The 14,673-nt window shown below is 51.0% G+C and overlaps 1 protein-coding gene across 5 annotated transcripts in view; it reads right to left on the bottom strand.

Annotated features, from left to right (window-relative positions):
- SMURF1 (SMAD specific E3 ubiquitin protein ligase 1) overlaps positions 1 to 12,182 on the bottom strand; it is a 64,746-nt gene extending 52,564 nt beyond the window's left edge. For 4 of the 5 annotated variants that reach the window (XM_068146612.1, XM_068146610.1, XM_068146613.1 and 1 more), the window contains exon 1: positions 11,911 to 12,182. In XM_068146612.1, the coding sequence (XP_068002713.1) occupies positions 11,911 to 11,965 (55 nt within the window). In that variant the 5' untranslated portion in view covers positions 11,966 to 12,182. Of the gene's footprint in view, positions 1 to 5,073; positions 5,145 to 11,910 lie in introns of those variants that run through there. The other variant, XM_068146611.1, reaches the window with a different exon arrangement.
- Positions 12,183 to 14,673: the final 2,491 nt, after the last annotated feature.

Here is a 14,673-nt window from a genome sequence, read left to right as displayed (position 1 = left end):
AGGATAAAGCACCAGGCTTCCCTTGGAAGCATCTCAATCACTGCAAGTCTGAATCAAATTGAGATTCTTCACTTGCCTAAATTTGGCACTTGTGTCGTCAAAAAATATGTTAAAGCAGCAGCATGATCCAGACACTCAGATCATTTGCATATGCAGTCTGGGCTTATTTGGCCTTTTTTTCCTTCCTTCCCCCTCCCCTTTTCCCTTTTGCTGTTCAGGAAAATGGAGCCCATGCATTTCAAAAGATGTTTCCTTCTCAATGAACCTTTCAGGGCCGTACACCCTACTAGAAGATGTGAAAACGCTGACCGGAGAGATGCAGCTTTCTGCTCTAACATCTGCTTTGCTTTGGGGGATGCCACACAGACCACAGCTGGGGGGTGAGGGATAAGAGTCAGGACAGTGGAAAAGCAAGAGAGAATAGACTAGACTAGGGCACCAAGTATCACAGAATCACCAAGGTTGGAAGAGACCTCAAAGATCATAAAGTCCAACCTGTCACCACAGACCTCATGACTAAACCATGGCACCAAGTGCCACATCCAATCCCCTCTTGAACACCTCCAGGGATGGGGACTCCACCACCTCCCTGAGCAGCCCAGTCCAATTCTAGAACACAATGGCACATTAACATAGAGTCATAGAATTGTTAGGGCTGGAAGGGACCTCAAGGATCTAATTGTAGAAAGCAATGAGGTCTCCCCTGAGCCTCCTCTTCTCCAGGCTAAACAATCCCAGCTCCCTCAGCCTCTCCTCACAGGGCTGTGCTCAAGGCCTCTCCCCAGCCTTGTTGCCCTTCTCTGGACACCTTCAAGTGTCTCAATGTCCTTCCTAAACTGAGGAGCCCAGAACTGGACACAGGACTCAAGGTGTGGCCTAACCAGTGCAGTGTACAGGGGCACAATGACTTCCCTGCCCCTGCTGACCACACTGTTCTTGATACAGGCCAGGATGTCATTGGCTTTCTTGGCCCCCTGGGCACACTGCTGGCTCATGTTTAGGTGGCTGTCAGTCAGCACCCCCAGGTCTCTTTCTGTTTGGCAGCTCTCAGCCACTCTGACCCCAGCCTGTAGCTCTGCATGGGGTTGTTGTGGCCAAAGTGCAGCACTCGGCACTTGGATTTATTGAACTCAACTAAACCATGCAACCAAGCACCCTATCAAGTCTCCTCCTGAACACCTCCAATGATGGTGACTCCACCACCTCCCTGAGTTCAGACTGATGTTAGTATTTGCCTTGAATTCAAAAGGCAATAAAGAGGAAATGATCTTCAGTGAGAGGTTTTAACTCTTACTTTAAGGAAAGCTTTCAATATAGTGCCCTGGACACCAGGGAGGTTAATTAGAAGACGAGATTTTAGCACACACCAATTTAATGTGCCATTTTGTGGGAGTAAACAAGAGATGGAAGCTTCAAATTGACAAGAACATGCCTGTTTTACTTTGGTCTAACCAATTAGAGAAAGTAAGCAGGCAATGATGCAAACATACAAAAGGTGCATTCTGGGGTGCATTAAGAGGAGCTTGTGCAGCAGATTAAGGGAGGTTCTCCTCCCCCTCTACTCTGCCCTGGTGAGACCTCACCTGGAATATTGTGTCCAGTTTGGGGCTTCCCAGTTCAAGAGGGACAAAGACCTACTCAAGTGACTCCACAGAGGGCTACAAGGATGAGGAAGGTTCCAAAATGCAACTTTGTGTTCAGCACTGTTGAAACCTACTTGTCTCAAGCCATGGAGAGTGACGTCTCTCACTTGTAATTACCTAATTACCTGAGAACAGGATAAGCATCATAGAATGGCTTAGCTTGGAAGGCACCTTAAAGAGCATTGAGTTCCAGCCTCCCCACCATGGGCAGGGACACTTCTCAACTCAACTCAGCTGCTTAAGACCTCATCCAACCTGGCCCCATGGAGGATATAGCCACAACTTCCCTGGGCAGCCTATTCCAGAGTCCCCACCACTCTCACACTGAAGTACTTCTCCCCAAGATCCCTTCTAACCCTACTCTCCCTCAGCTTCTCTATTCAGTAAGCTCTTCCACCTAACCAAGGGGTCACCAGGCCTTTGTCCCTCACCACCACCCCACTTCTTCCCAAAGCAGCTCCTGCTCCCTCTACACCATCTTCCACCCTGCCTAAACAGCTCCTGCTCCCCACCCCCCCCTATTTTTGCACCCATTCCAGAGCCAGGGGCAAAACCCTCAACCAGCCAAGATACCACACAGAGGAGCTCAGCCCCAGGAAGGAAGCCCAGCCAGCACCCGTGGAGGGTATTGGAGTAGTCATCAATCATAGCCCTAACAACCGGGGGGCCACCAGGCCCCCCGGCCTTTGTAGTCACCACCACCATCACCCAATGTGCACCAGGGGCGCTCACCAGCAATGAGAGGAGGATCCTCCAGCCCAGATGGGCTCAGCTTGGGGCTCCTGCCTTTCCTGGTGGGGATTAAATAGGGGAGTGGGTGGAGAGGGCCAAGTGGCCACACCTGGGGTGGGAGGAGACTCCAACAGAGCCCAGGTGCTCTGGGTTTGAGGGGAAGCAGGGGCAAAATGGGGTGGGTAGGGTGGAAAGGAGGCAGATCTGGTGGGAAAGGAGGGGATTTAACAATAACTTTCTTTTCCATAGATCTCTCATAATGCACAACTGCAGGTCATGGTTTGCTTTGCCTCCATGCAAAAAGAGCCAACCCACCAATGCTTCATAGAACAAAGCACAATGGTGGCTATCAGAGTGGAACCTTTCTGTCAGTATCACTTTGCTTGGTGGGAAGATCTGTGCTTTGCAGATCAAGATAACAAGCTTTAACAACAAAAAAATACTCTGCAAGAGTGACTTTTTCCCCTGGATACTAACAGACACCACCAGGATGAAGCACTGCCCTGTGAGGAAGGGCTGAGAGCCCTGGGGCCTTTTAGTTTGGAGAGGAGAAGACTGAGAAAGGATTTAATCAATGTTAATAACTATCTGATGGCTGGGGGTCAGGAGGGAGGGGACAGGCTCTGCTCAGCTGCACCTTGTGATAGGGCAAGGGGCAGTGGATATAAACTCCAGCACAGGAGGTTCCACCTCAATGTGAGGAGGAACTTCTTCACCGTGAGGGTCACAGAGCACTGGAGCAGGCTGCCCAGAGAGGTTGTGGAGTCTCCTTCTCTGGAGACTTTCCAGACCCATCTGTGCATCCTGTGCTGGATTCTATGGTCCTGCTCTGGCAGCAGGGCTGGACTCAATGATCTCCAGAGCTCCCTTCCAACCCTAACATCCTGTGAAAAGGTCAAGAAAATGCTCTTCCTCCTAATTCACTCAGAGAAAACAAAATGGCATTTCACTCCTCACAGTAAGATGTGTCTACAAAGACCTCATCAACCTGCGGAGAATAGATTGCATCCTAGGGAAAATAGTTCTTTGCCTTCCACTGGTTACCTGAGAAAGCAAAAACTGCTGGGAGAGAAAGATAATCCCAGGGTGTTCAGGAAAGCAAAGGAAACAAATTGTATTTTCTTCAGCAGAGCTTCTTCATTGTTCGCTGGGCAAGAATCCCCTAGCATTCAACCAGCCAGCCGCGGCTCAAACTGCACATTAGTGAGGACATTCAGGGACACATAATGTTCCTGGAGCATTCTAGTGGTCAATAATACTTGGGAGTTAATAGCGTGGTTTAGCACTGCCCTTTCTTCCTAAATGGGCTGCTCGGTACTCTTGCAAGAGAATGAGGAACCAAAGTGTAAACCAGAAAGCTATTACAAACACCAAACTCCACCGGCTCCTCCCTCCTCTCTCGTGGTCATAACAGCACCGTTTAGGACTGGGAGCTTAACCCTTTTGAACTGCTTCATCGCCCAACAGCCAGCTCCAAGGGTCGGTGCTCACCAGGATGGATGCTGGAGCCAGTCCTCTGCCAGCGACAGCTCCTCCAGCTGCGGTGAGGTGAGCACAGCTGGAGCAGCCTCCAGCACCACCCGGTCCCTGGGGAGATTGTGCATTATTTCTGCCTCCCTCCCACACAACAATGGATTGTTTTCCCCCACAAACAAACCTTCCCTTTAAATGCTTGCTGTTAAATTGTATTAGTATGCAATACCGGTGTCCATATCCTCCCCAAAACCCAGGCAAGAGGATTTTTTCATGGGGGAGGGGATGAGGAGTAAAAGAGTAAAGCAGGCTCTGCCAGCCTTATCTGCCTGTGCTGTGAATCGGGTAGCCTTGGGGATTTCTGCCTGCTGTGCTTAGTGTCCTTGACAACAAGCCAGTTTGAATTTTGGCCTTTAACTTGACAAAAATGACTTACTGAAGAGGAAGGCATCAAGCTATTACAGCCCTGTGGAGAGATTCTTTCTAAAGCAGCATGCACACTTCTGCTGCCAATTCCACTAGAGCATCTTCAGATTTATTGTCCTCATACACCCCACCCCACCCCCCCAAAATTCCCAACGTTGCTGCTTGTTCATAGGGGAGTATTTAAAAGGGAAACTTCCAACCTTGCTTCTTTGTCCTGCCAGTGCATTTTAAAGAGTTCCTCGAAGAGAGACAGAGATGGAAAACAGAGAAAAATATCCCCAAGGCAGCCCCTCTCAGAAATGACTGAATCTCTCTTCAAAGAAGATGTGAAACAAAGTTTAAATACATGTAAGCACCTTAACCTGGCCCAGACTCTCCTTTAAAACACACCCCCCCACACACACACACCCCCACACTCACAGAGGTTTCTTCTTCTATTACATTAATGCCATAACAAATATTTTGTGAACTGAGACACACTAATAATCAAAGCAAAGATTGCCACCTGGCTTAATAAATCACCACTCACTCTCTCCCCAAATCAACTCCCAACAGAAGGCAACACACGCATGCACCTCAGCCTTGCAAAGCCCAGCGCCTCACGTTCAATTCTTCAGCTAGACCACAGGTGGGGAAGCTGAGTTTGCACTGAAGCAGCTGAAGGGAGAGCAAAGGCTTTTCTTCTGCCAGTTTTCTCATGGGAGATGACAATTTTTTGGCAGTGGGGGTCAGCAGACTAGCGAGGAGATAACATCTTGAGTTACTGCAGCAGGATCTGCAGGAGCTCATTGGTAAGCACCTGGAACGTCCCAATCCGCGAGCAGCGCAGCTCTCTCACCACCGGCCATAACGCGAGGGCTCGATGTCGATTTCCCCCACGAGCTCCACTTCAGGCTTTCCAGCAAAGGTGCAAAAGCAGAGATGATCTCAAGGGGAAAAAAAAAAGCTGGAAGTCGATCAGCTGTAGGTCTGTGCTGAGCATCAAAAGAGGAGAAGGCATCCTGGTGCTAGCAAGGGCATCGAGGACTGTAAGTGAGACCTCGACGCAGACATAGCCTAAAACCTGGACAGAATCCAACAGGAGAAACGATGCACTGGTTGTCAACAAGGAACTCCAGACTCAAGACCTCGCTGACTCCTTTCCCTGCCCACATCTGCTGCTAGGGGAAGAACTAAACCGTTTTCAGTAAGGGTTTGTTTCGCTCTGGCAGAATAAACCAGCACCAATTATCACGGAAAAACTTCCAAGCACTGAGACAGATGAAAGCTTTCAGTCTTACTCCAGAATGTGGTCATTTCCACAGGAACATTTGGACCATTTCTAGAGGAATCATAAGGGGAAAATAGAACAACAACAACCACCAACAAATTAAATTCCTAACTCAGGGAAAAATATGGCAGATGGAAGGGTCTCCTCTAGCCTTAATGTTCTCCTCACTCAAGTCTTAAATGAGTTGCCCTGCTGAGTACACACCTAAACTTCACAAGGACACTCCACTGACCTGTTTTAACCACATCTGCCCCCAACCACTCTGTCTTATCACTCCACCTTAACCACACAGGCCCAAACTAACACAGCAGCTGAGTGAGTAAATTCCAGAACCATAACTAGCAGCAAGTCCTCTAACCAGCCTGATCCAATTTTAAAGTATGCCCACTGGACTGGTTTCAAGTTGGGCAGCAATCCGGGTAAACCTCCACAACACACACACACATGGAAGGTATTTCATAGAATCATACCATCAATAAGGTTGGAAAAGACCTCAAAGATCATCAGGTCCAACCTGTCACCCAACACCTCATGACTACTAAACCATGGTGCCAAGTGCCACGTCCAATCCCCTCTTGAACACCTCCAGGGATGGGGACTCCACCACCTCCCTGGGCAGCACATTCCAATGGCCAATCTCTCTTTCTGGGAAGAATTTCTTCCTAACATCCAGCCTAAACCTCCCCTGGTGCAGCTTGAGACTGTGTCCTCTTCTTCTGGTGCTGATTGCCTGGGAGAAGAGACCAAACCCCAGCTGGCTACAACCTCCCTTCAGGTAGTTGTAGACAGCAATGAGGTCTCCCCTGAGCCTCCTCTTCTCCAGGCTAAACAATCCCAGCTCCCTCAGCCTCTCCTTGTGGGGCTTGTGCAGGACTCCTTCATGCTGTGACCTACCAAGCACATCTCCAGCAAGCACCAAGGGGTCTTGGTTATCTTTATTTACAGTGGCAGCTCCAGCAGTCTCTGAGCTGCTGTCAGTAAGAGGTCAACTACCCGGCGCACCCTGGCACCGATGCTGCATTTTGCAACACAAAGCATGATGCTACAGCATTTCAGGAGGGTGATAAAGTTGTTTTAAGGAAATGGATGAGAGAACTGAAATGAAAGAGAAAGGCGAAATCATTCAGGAAGTGCACAACCACATCCCAAATCGCAGCTCTTGACACGAAGACATTCAATTTCAGCAAAGAAAGTTTGGAGTTAGGAATAAAGTGCTTATTGTTTCTGCTTTCCCTGCCTGAGGGGGATAGTCAAACAAACTCCTTTTGGAGATTTAATTTACTTCCACCAGGACAATGGTGCTGGCACAGCCTGGACCTTCTGGGAGAAAGAAAAAAGGAGGCTTACTACCCATAGCCTGCCCAGAGGAAAAGGCTGCTCTCCGGATTCCCAAGGATGCCAGCTGGCTGTCTGCAAAGGCTGCGCTCTCCGCTTCCCCCCGACAAAAGCAAGGGCTTGGAGTTTTTGTTAATGTCCCCAGAGTTATATGCCCCAAGCCTCTTTGCCAGCCCTGTCCAAGAGGCTCTGAGCAGCCACAAATTTACCTTCACAAAACTGTTACCACTTCCTACAGAAGTGGGGCAGAGCAGAGGGACACTAAGCGCCTCGCTCAGCAGCGCACAGGAAATCTGCGGTGAAGCTCGGCGTCGAGCTCCAGCCCAGCGCTCCAACCACAACCAGGCAACCTGCTCCCTGAAGACCTGAAGTAGAGAAAATCCTTACAAGGAGAAAATAGCAAGACATTGATTTCCACATACTCCCAGATTACCAAGCAGAAGAAACGTGGAACTACTCAGCTGCTGCTTCTCACCGTGCTCCCCGTTGCATGGAACCGCCTCGACATTCAGCTCCAAACGACGAGGAAGTGTGGCCAGTCTCTGCCCTCCTGCACCAGTGCTCTTGGCCCAAAGTCTTTCCAATGTCTGACCATGAAGTATTTATGATGCCTGATACATATCCCTACACAGACATCCATTGTTTCTGGAGATAAAACTGTCCAGGTCGCCGATATCAGCGCTGCTATCGATCAGTCAGTTACCGCTGCTCCATTGACTGATTGTGTTAGTCATGAAAGGGAAGCAAAACACAGTGGCAATGGTGACACTTTAACCTGTGCCTTTGTAACAACCCTTTGTGAATGCTGCTCTTAAGGTAACCTCATTTTCTACTTGAAGGCACTGTAGTCTTTTAGGTATTCCTGAAAATTACAGCTGCCTATCTGCAAGCAGACCTGAAGCCATCCATTTACCAGTGAGAGTTACTAACTGGGCAGGCTTTGGGGATGGGACTTCCTTAAACTCTGCTGACTGCAGTGAACTGAAAGTGGCCTTTAGGACTCCTGTCTAGATCACCTCTTCCCTCTTTCTCTTTCTTTGCCACTGTAGAGCACCATCACAAGTTGTCTCCTACAGATCTCCAACTCTTCCCCTCACCTCACAGAAATCTCCTGCTCCCCCAGCACCTTCTCCACTCCTCAAAGCTCACACCACCACACTTTCCTCCCCCTCACACCTGGGAGGTCTCTAACTTCCTTCCAAGCTGCAACACCACCACCAGCCAGCAGATTAGTACCTTCTCAGGCCAGGTCTGCCAAGGAGGAACATATTTTTGCACCTTTAAGTACTTTGAATCCCACAAGTGTGACACTTGGAGATGAGTGCTTGTGTTCTCCTGTGAAAACCAGCCCGGGCTTCTCTGTTAAAGAAACTGGTTGTGCCATCAACTCCCAACACAGCCATTGGACCTTACTGTACAAGACACCCTCCCACCTTCCTGCTCCATCTATGAAGTGATCCATGAAGTTTAAACTTTTCCTTCCCAATCTTTTCTCATTTCCACAATGGCACTGGAAGCCAACCAGCATTTAACACCTCAGCTGAGACCCTGCTGCAAAAGCCAGCACCAGTGCAGGCTGAACAGAGTTTCATGTTTAGTCCCAGTTCTTCACAATCTTCCCAATTCCATCTGCAAGCTACCTGGAACGGGAAGATCTCTGATACCCAGCACCATGAGACTGCAGTTTTCATGAGTGCTTCTGGGTGATGGAACAGTATGAGCAAGACACGTGGCAAGCCTTGGAGATGATGAACCCTTTGGAACTCCCCCAGGGAGCAGTCACTGCAGCAGCAAACAAAGGTTTCAGGGAAGCACAACAGTCAAAAAGGGACATGTGCTCCATGAAGGTCCCCTGGCCTGTGGGTTGTGTCCTCCCTGACCCAGCAGATCTTGAGAGGACTTCTTGAGCACCATGCACTCACAATCTCACTTCAGTATTTGCACGGTTTGGTAATTCCAGCTTGGTAATTGTTGCACTGCCCTGATGACAGCACAGATGCAAAGAGACCATGGACTTCACAACAAGCTTGACTTGACTTTGCCTAGAACTGCTCCAAGTGGCAAGAGACAAGGCCATGAATATCTCTGGCTCCTACATCACCAGCAGTGGCAAAAGCTCCAACAGGAATACAAGGAACAGGGTTTTGGAGAAACTGAGAATGGAGGAGAGATCAGGGTCAGCAAAGTCCATAGGATAAAAGTAATGTTTCAAAACAAGAGAAAGGAGTCCTGGGAATAGCATCCCCAGGGAAGTGGTGGAGTGTCCAGCATTGGATACTTAAGATCTGGCTGGACAGTGCTAGGCCATCTTGTCTAGACCATGCTTTTGCCAAGAAAGGTTGAACCAGATGATCCTTGAGGTCCCTTCCAACCTGAGTGTCTATGATTTTAACCTGCCACCTGAATGATTCCTGATGACTTGTATGGTGACAGGGCTGACACCCATGGCTAGAAGCTAAAAGATCACTTCTGATAACCATCAGAGGATCCAAAGCTCTTCAGATGTACCCACATAAATAATCCCAACATGCTGCTAACACAAATGCCTTTCTAATACAGTATCTTTTTAAAAGCAAGAAAGGTTCTGCCTGCCCATTTACACAGTAATGCTCCCAGGCACCTGCAGCCCAAGTGGTGTTCACCCAGTTATTTTCAGTAGTGCAAAGCATAAATGGTTTCTAATCACAGGAAACACAATGCAGGTAGTAAATCACAACAGAAGAGGTCCTCTGTCTTGATTTAAATCTGGTCAAATCTCCCAGCAGCAAAACAGGGGAGAAAACAAAAGCTGCTCTAGCTGCAGCTATCTAAAACAGGTAAGTCAGCACGCTCCTCTCCAGCCAAGTCAAGAACACAGCATTGCCTAATGATTCTGGAGCTCAACCTCTCCCACAGCAATTTATTTTCTGATTAAATCCAGCAATTTTTGTCACGCCACCCAGGCTTCCCGCTTGTAAAAACAGGAGATGTGTTTCAGCAAGCAGCAGACTTCTTCCATGCACTGACTGGAGGAATAAGCCATGAAGTTGCTCAATAAACTGAAACTTCAGTTCCTTCCAGAAAACCTCCTCAGCTAGGAGAGAAGGATGAGTGCCTGCTGAAAGTGATGCAGCATTCACCCTGTCAGAGGAAGCCCAACGACCTCTCTCTGTTATTTAAACGCTCTCCTCCAGCGCAGAAGAAGGGCTGCGACCACGGGGGGAAAGCACTTTCACTCACAGCATTTTCACTGACTGACTGGCATGGAAATAAGCCACATCAATGCCTGCCTTGACATTTTGTGTACCTCACCACAAAACTAATTTCAGATCAAACATCATCCCCTAGGAGCCTAAAAATACTTTCAGCCTTCTCACGTCCAAGAAAAGGATTTTCAGATTTGCATTATCCTCATCAACTTCGCTCTGCTCAGGCACAAGCAGTGCAGCATCAAGGAAAGGATTAAAAGCAAACCAGGGTGGTTTTGTTTTGGTGGTGGTGGTGGTTGGGTGTTTTTTGCCTCTTTGCTGAAGAGCTGCTCCTGATTGATTGTGTGACATGCCAGAAGCAAGTTAACCTGTAGCTGAAGTTTAACCAGCGCCGTTTGCTCATTATTTGACAGCGTCTTCTGCACCCACAAACAGCTCTGTGTAGATCAATGCCAGGGACTCAGAGCTGCACCGTGGCTCCTTCAGCCCAAGCTATCTCCAAGCATCCACCTGTTGCCTTTGAAAGGCTGGGTTGGACCTCACTTATTAATAATTCACACGGCAGCCTCCAGAAGCAGAAACCGTGTCTCTCCCCATTAAAGCAGCAGCCTCCTCATCGACTGGAGCAGCTTCCAGAAGATTTACTCCAAGATCTCTCAGGGTGCAGCACAAGTTGGGTTTATCCATACGTGCACCTTGGAAGGAGGGCACAACGCACACCGCTGCCGGCGTCGCCTCCCGTGCCGGGAGGGAGCTTCCAACGTGGAACGCGTGATTTGCCAGGAGAGAGCAGGTTGCAAAGGAGGGAAACAAAAACCCCCCAAACCCACTCCATTAAAAAAATAAAGTTAAAAAAAAGAGAAAAAAAACCCCCAACAAAGCAGATAAATGCAACTGAATGCACGTTTTCTCTTTAGCAAGGGAGTTCTCCTCCTCGACACAGAGGAGAGGCTGAGGCTGGCGGGGGTTCAGTAGCTAAAGCACAGCAAGGCAAGTTGTGAAAGGGTTTGCTAAAAGCCAATCTGTCTTTGGAAATCCTCCTAGGGAAGGAGCAGAGGAGATGCCAGAAAGGGACAGGGTGGTCTGGCCTGCTAGAACAGGGCAGGACACAAGGATTCCCCCAAGGGAAAGGAAGGAGAAAGGTGCTCTGGCTCAATGGAAGTGGGAGCGACACAAAGGCTCTCCCATAGGGAAGATGCAGAAAAGACCCCAGGAAGGACAAGGTACCTTGGCCTGCTGGGGAGGTGTCACAGGGACTGCCCCAACACATTAAGAAGGTGCAGAAAAGGCCCTAAGAAGGGGCAGTGTGACGAGATAGGGACACACAGAGATCCTCCCAAAGGGGAAGGTGCATTAAAGACCCCAGGAAGAGGCAGGAAGCCAGCGGGGGAATACCACAAGGAACCCCATGGAGGGGCTCCCCGGAAGGAGCAGGGTGCCCTGGCCTGCCGCAAGGAGACGGGGAGGCAGAGACACCCCTGCAAAAGCCTCCCCACCCCAATGTCTGTCAGCCCAGCAAGTCGGGAGAGTCCACGGCGGGAGAGAGAGGAAAGCATGATCAATAAATAAGAATTAGGAGAGGCTCCGCCGGGCCACGGCAGCGGGAGCGGGACTAGCAAACGGCGGATAAAAGTTAAGTAACGATCAGAGCTCGATCGCCCTGCCGCCCACCCACCACCCACCACCCACCACCACCCTGGGCCCGGCCTCCCCTCCCCGGCCTGCCACAGCGAGGGGGCGGCCGCCCCCCTCCCCGGCCTGGCAGCGGGAGGGGAAGGGAGATGGGGCCCCAGAAACCGGAGAGGACACACACACACACACAGCATCTCCACCACCCCGTTACCTGTGAGGCGGATCTTGATGCTGGAGCCGTTCCGGCGGGTACCGGGATTCGACATCGCGCCGGGAGGTGGTGGAGTAGGAGGAGAAGAAGGAGGAGGAGGCGGCAGTAAGCGGCAACGCCAAGATCAACCGGCAGCCCTACGCACCCCCGCCATGCGGGCCCGCCCGCTCGTCGCGATGCCCGTTGAGCTCCGGCCTCCTCGCTCTGCCGTTCCCCTCAGGACCCAAACCACCGCCGCCAGACCGCCGCGTCCGCCCGGCCCCGGCCCGGCCGCGGAGAGCGCGCCTTGGCCACTCCCACGCCCCCCCTCCCACGCACGTCGGAGGGTGGTGACGTCAGCGCGCGGCGCGGCGCTCGGTCGTCCCCAGGCGCCATTTTGGGAAGGTCGAAGGAGGGCTGCGGGGAGGGCGAGGAGTGGGGAACGCATGCGCCGTGAGCGAGAGGCGTCGCCCCCTGGCGGACGGGTGGAGGGATGCATAGGGGAGATACAGGCTGTAGAGACATTGCATTGATTGTATAGGGGTGCACACGAATGGCATAGCGTGTAGAGGGGTGGCATAGACTATATAAGGATGCCTGGGGGCTGTGTGGAGATGGAAAAGGATGCATAGAGATGCGGCAGGGTTCCTAGAGGCGGCATACAGTACATAGGGGTGCACAGGGGGGGAATGGAGGCTATATAGGGATGCAGTGGGGTGAAATAGAGGGTAAATAAGGATTCCAGGGAATGGCATGGGGGTGGCATGCAGAATGCATAGGGGAATGGTATGAGAGGTGATGTAGAAGGTGGCATGGCAGGTGGTATAGATGACATACAGGGTACATGGGGCAGGATGGAAGGTGGCATAAGTGTGCATGGGCTTGGCATGCAGACTGCAAGAGGTGGCACAGAGGGTGCATGGGAATGACATGGAGGGTGACATAGCTATGCCAGCCTCTCCCTGCTCTGTAGCAAGACCCCCTTTCCCTCCCTACACCAAGATCCCACCCACCCCAGCTTGCCCAAACCTGTTTCTCCCACCTCCTCATCCTTCTCACCAACCCTTGGGGTTCAGTTTGTGGAGCTCCCCAGACCAGCTCCCCGGGGCTCCAGGTTTGCATCCTCAGAGACTGCCACCAAACCCCCTTCCACCTGCTCCAGCAGAGCCAGACCTGGGTAACAAGTGCAGTGGCTGCTGGGGAGGCTGCAGGGTGCACCCATGGCAGAAGGAAATGAACAATTAGGCATAAAGGGACTTTAGAAGAGACTCTGCTTCATATGTATAAAGTATTTGGATGCTAACTCAGCTCAAACAAGGCACCACAGGCACACTCAGCCCTTTTCCAGCTCTCCAGCAACACAGGGACCAAGCAGCCTCCATGGTGCTCCTCTGGGGCTGGGACACAAGATGATTTAATTAGGAAAAATCCTTTTTTTGTGCCTCTCTAGAGGGAGGCTGAGCTGCTCTGGGGAAGCAGCACCTCACCCTCGCTGATCCCTACAGCTGCCCTATCTCATCCCATGGGGAGAACTCCTTGAAGAAGAGCACCAAAGCCAAGTTTGCCACAGCAGCTGCTGGCTGTGCCCCGGGCAGGAGAGACAAGGCTGGCAGCAAGCAGAGGAGAGCAGCTCCAATTAACTAGGCAAGCAGATGCCTGGAGGTCATTCACACACCCACAGCACAGCCTCATCCTTCCAGCACACACCATAGAATCATTGAGGGTCCCTCCCAACCTGACACCTTCTAAAGTCATCTTGTCCAACCCCCTTCAAATAAGCAGGGTTGCCTCCAACTAGATGAGGCTGTTCAGGGTCCCAACCCTGAGGTGTCCCAGCTCTCCAGGGTCCTGGTTCTCTGACCACTGTGGGGCAACAGCCCTGGTGCCCCTCCAAACACCTCCTCTGCTTGCCCTGCAGCACTGGACAGCAGGCATCACTACTCCCACAGCAAAGGACATGTTTTTTGTGTCCATCACACTCAGGGCTACAGGAACACTTTCACTGCAGCTTAGGGACATGACAGGGGGAGCAAGCAGCTTGGGTCCCAGGGCTCTGCTTAATACCTACCACAGGTTCATCTCCAGCACATGCAGGAAAGAGGAGCTCTTTGACTTTTCTCTTTCTCTTTCTAGCTTGCTTCAAGGCAGCAGAGCATCAGCAAACAGCCCCCCTGCTGCCCAAGCATAAGGAGAGCCCTGCCCCACCGTGGGAAGAGCCAGAGAAGAGGCACTGGACCACAACCCAGAGTCAGGGCAGTTGCACAGCTCCCAGCTCCGCTCTCTGTCTCCATTTACACTGAGGAAGCATCTGCCTCAGATTCATTTTACCTAGTGAAATGTGACCCTTTCCAGATGCCACATCAGCCTGGTCAGCAACAGGAAGGTGCAACACAGCCTAGCCAGAGCCTTTGTGTTAACCCCTGGGCAAAGGAGGGATTGCTGCAGCTGCTTGTTCCAGTCACATTCAGACACTGCTCCAGTGCAGTTTGGAGTGCAGGGGTTTGGATCCAAGAAATAGAACTCAAGGAGCACTTTGCCATTCACCAGTTGCACCCTTTCACCACAGAGTGAAACCCAGCTCTGGCACACAAAACCAGGGCTGCCCAGCTCCTCACAGGGCATGGAGCACAACCCAACTCTAACTGGTAACTCCCTTTTCCTCCTGGGTGGCCTGAAGAAGAAACATAAGTTCTGATGAACAGATCCAGGGTGGAGGAAGAGGTTCTGCTTCCTGGTGAGATTTTGCCTTCAGATTAAGTTACCCAGCACATCACCTCCCACTGC

This window comes from Melanerpes formicivorus, unplaced genomic scaffold (genome assembly GCF_026170545.1).
Source record: "Melanerpes formicivorus ecotype bairdi unplaced genomic scaffold, bMelFor1.0.p_v2 SCAF_14, whole genome shotgun sequence".
NCBI lineage: Eukaryota > Metazoa > Chordata > Aves > Piciformes > Picidae > Melanerpes > Melanerpes formicivorus.
The sequence above is the reverse complement of the archived record's forward strand: the minus strand, read 5'-3'. Positions and strand labels throughout refer to the sequence as shown.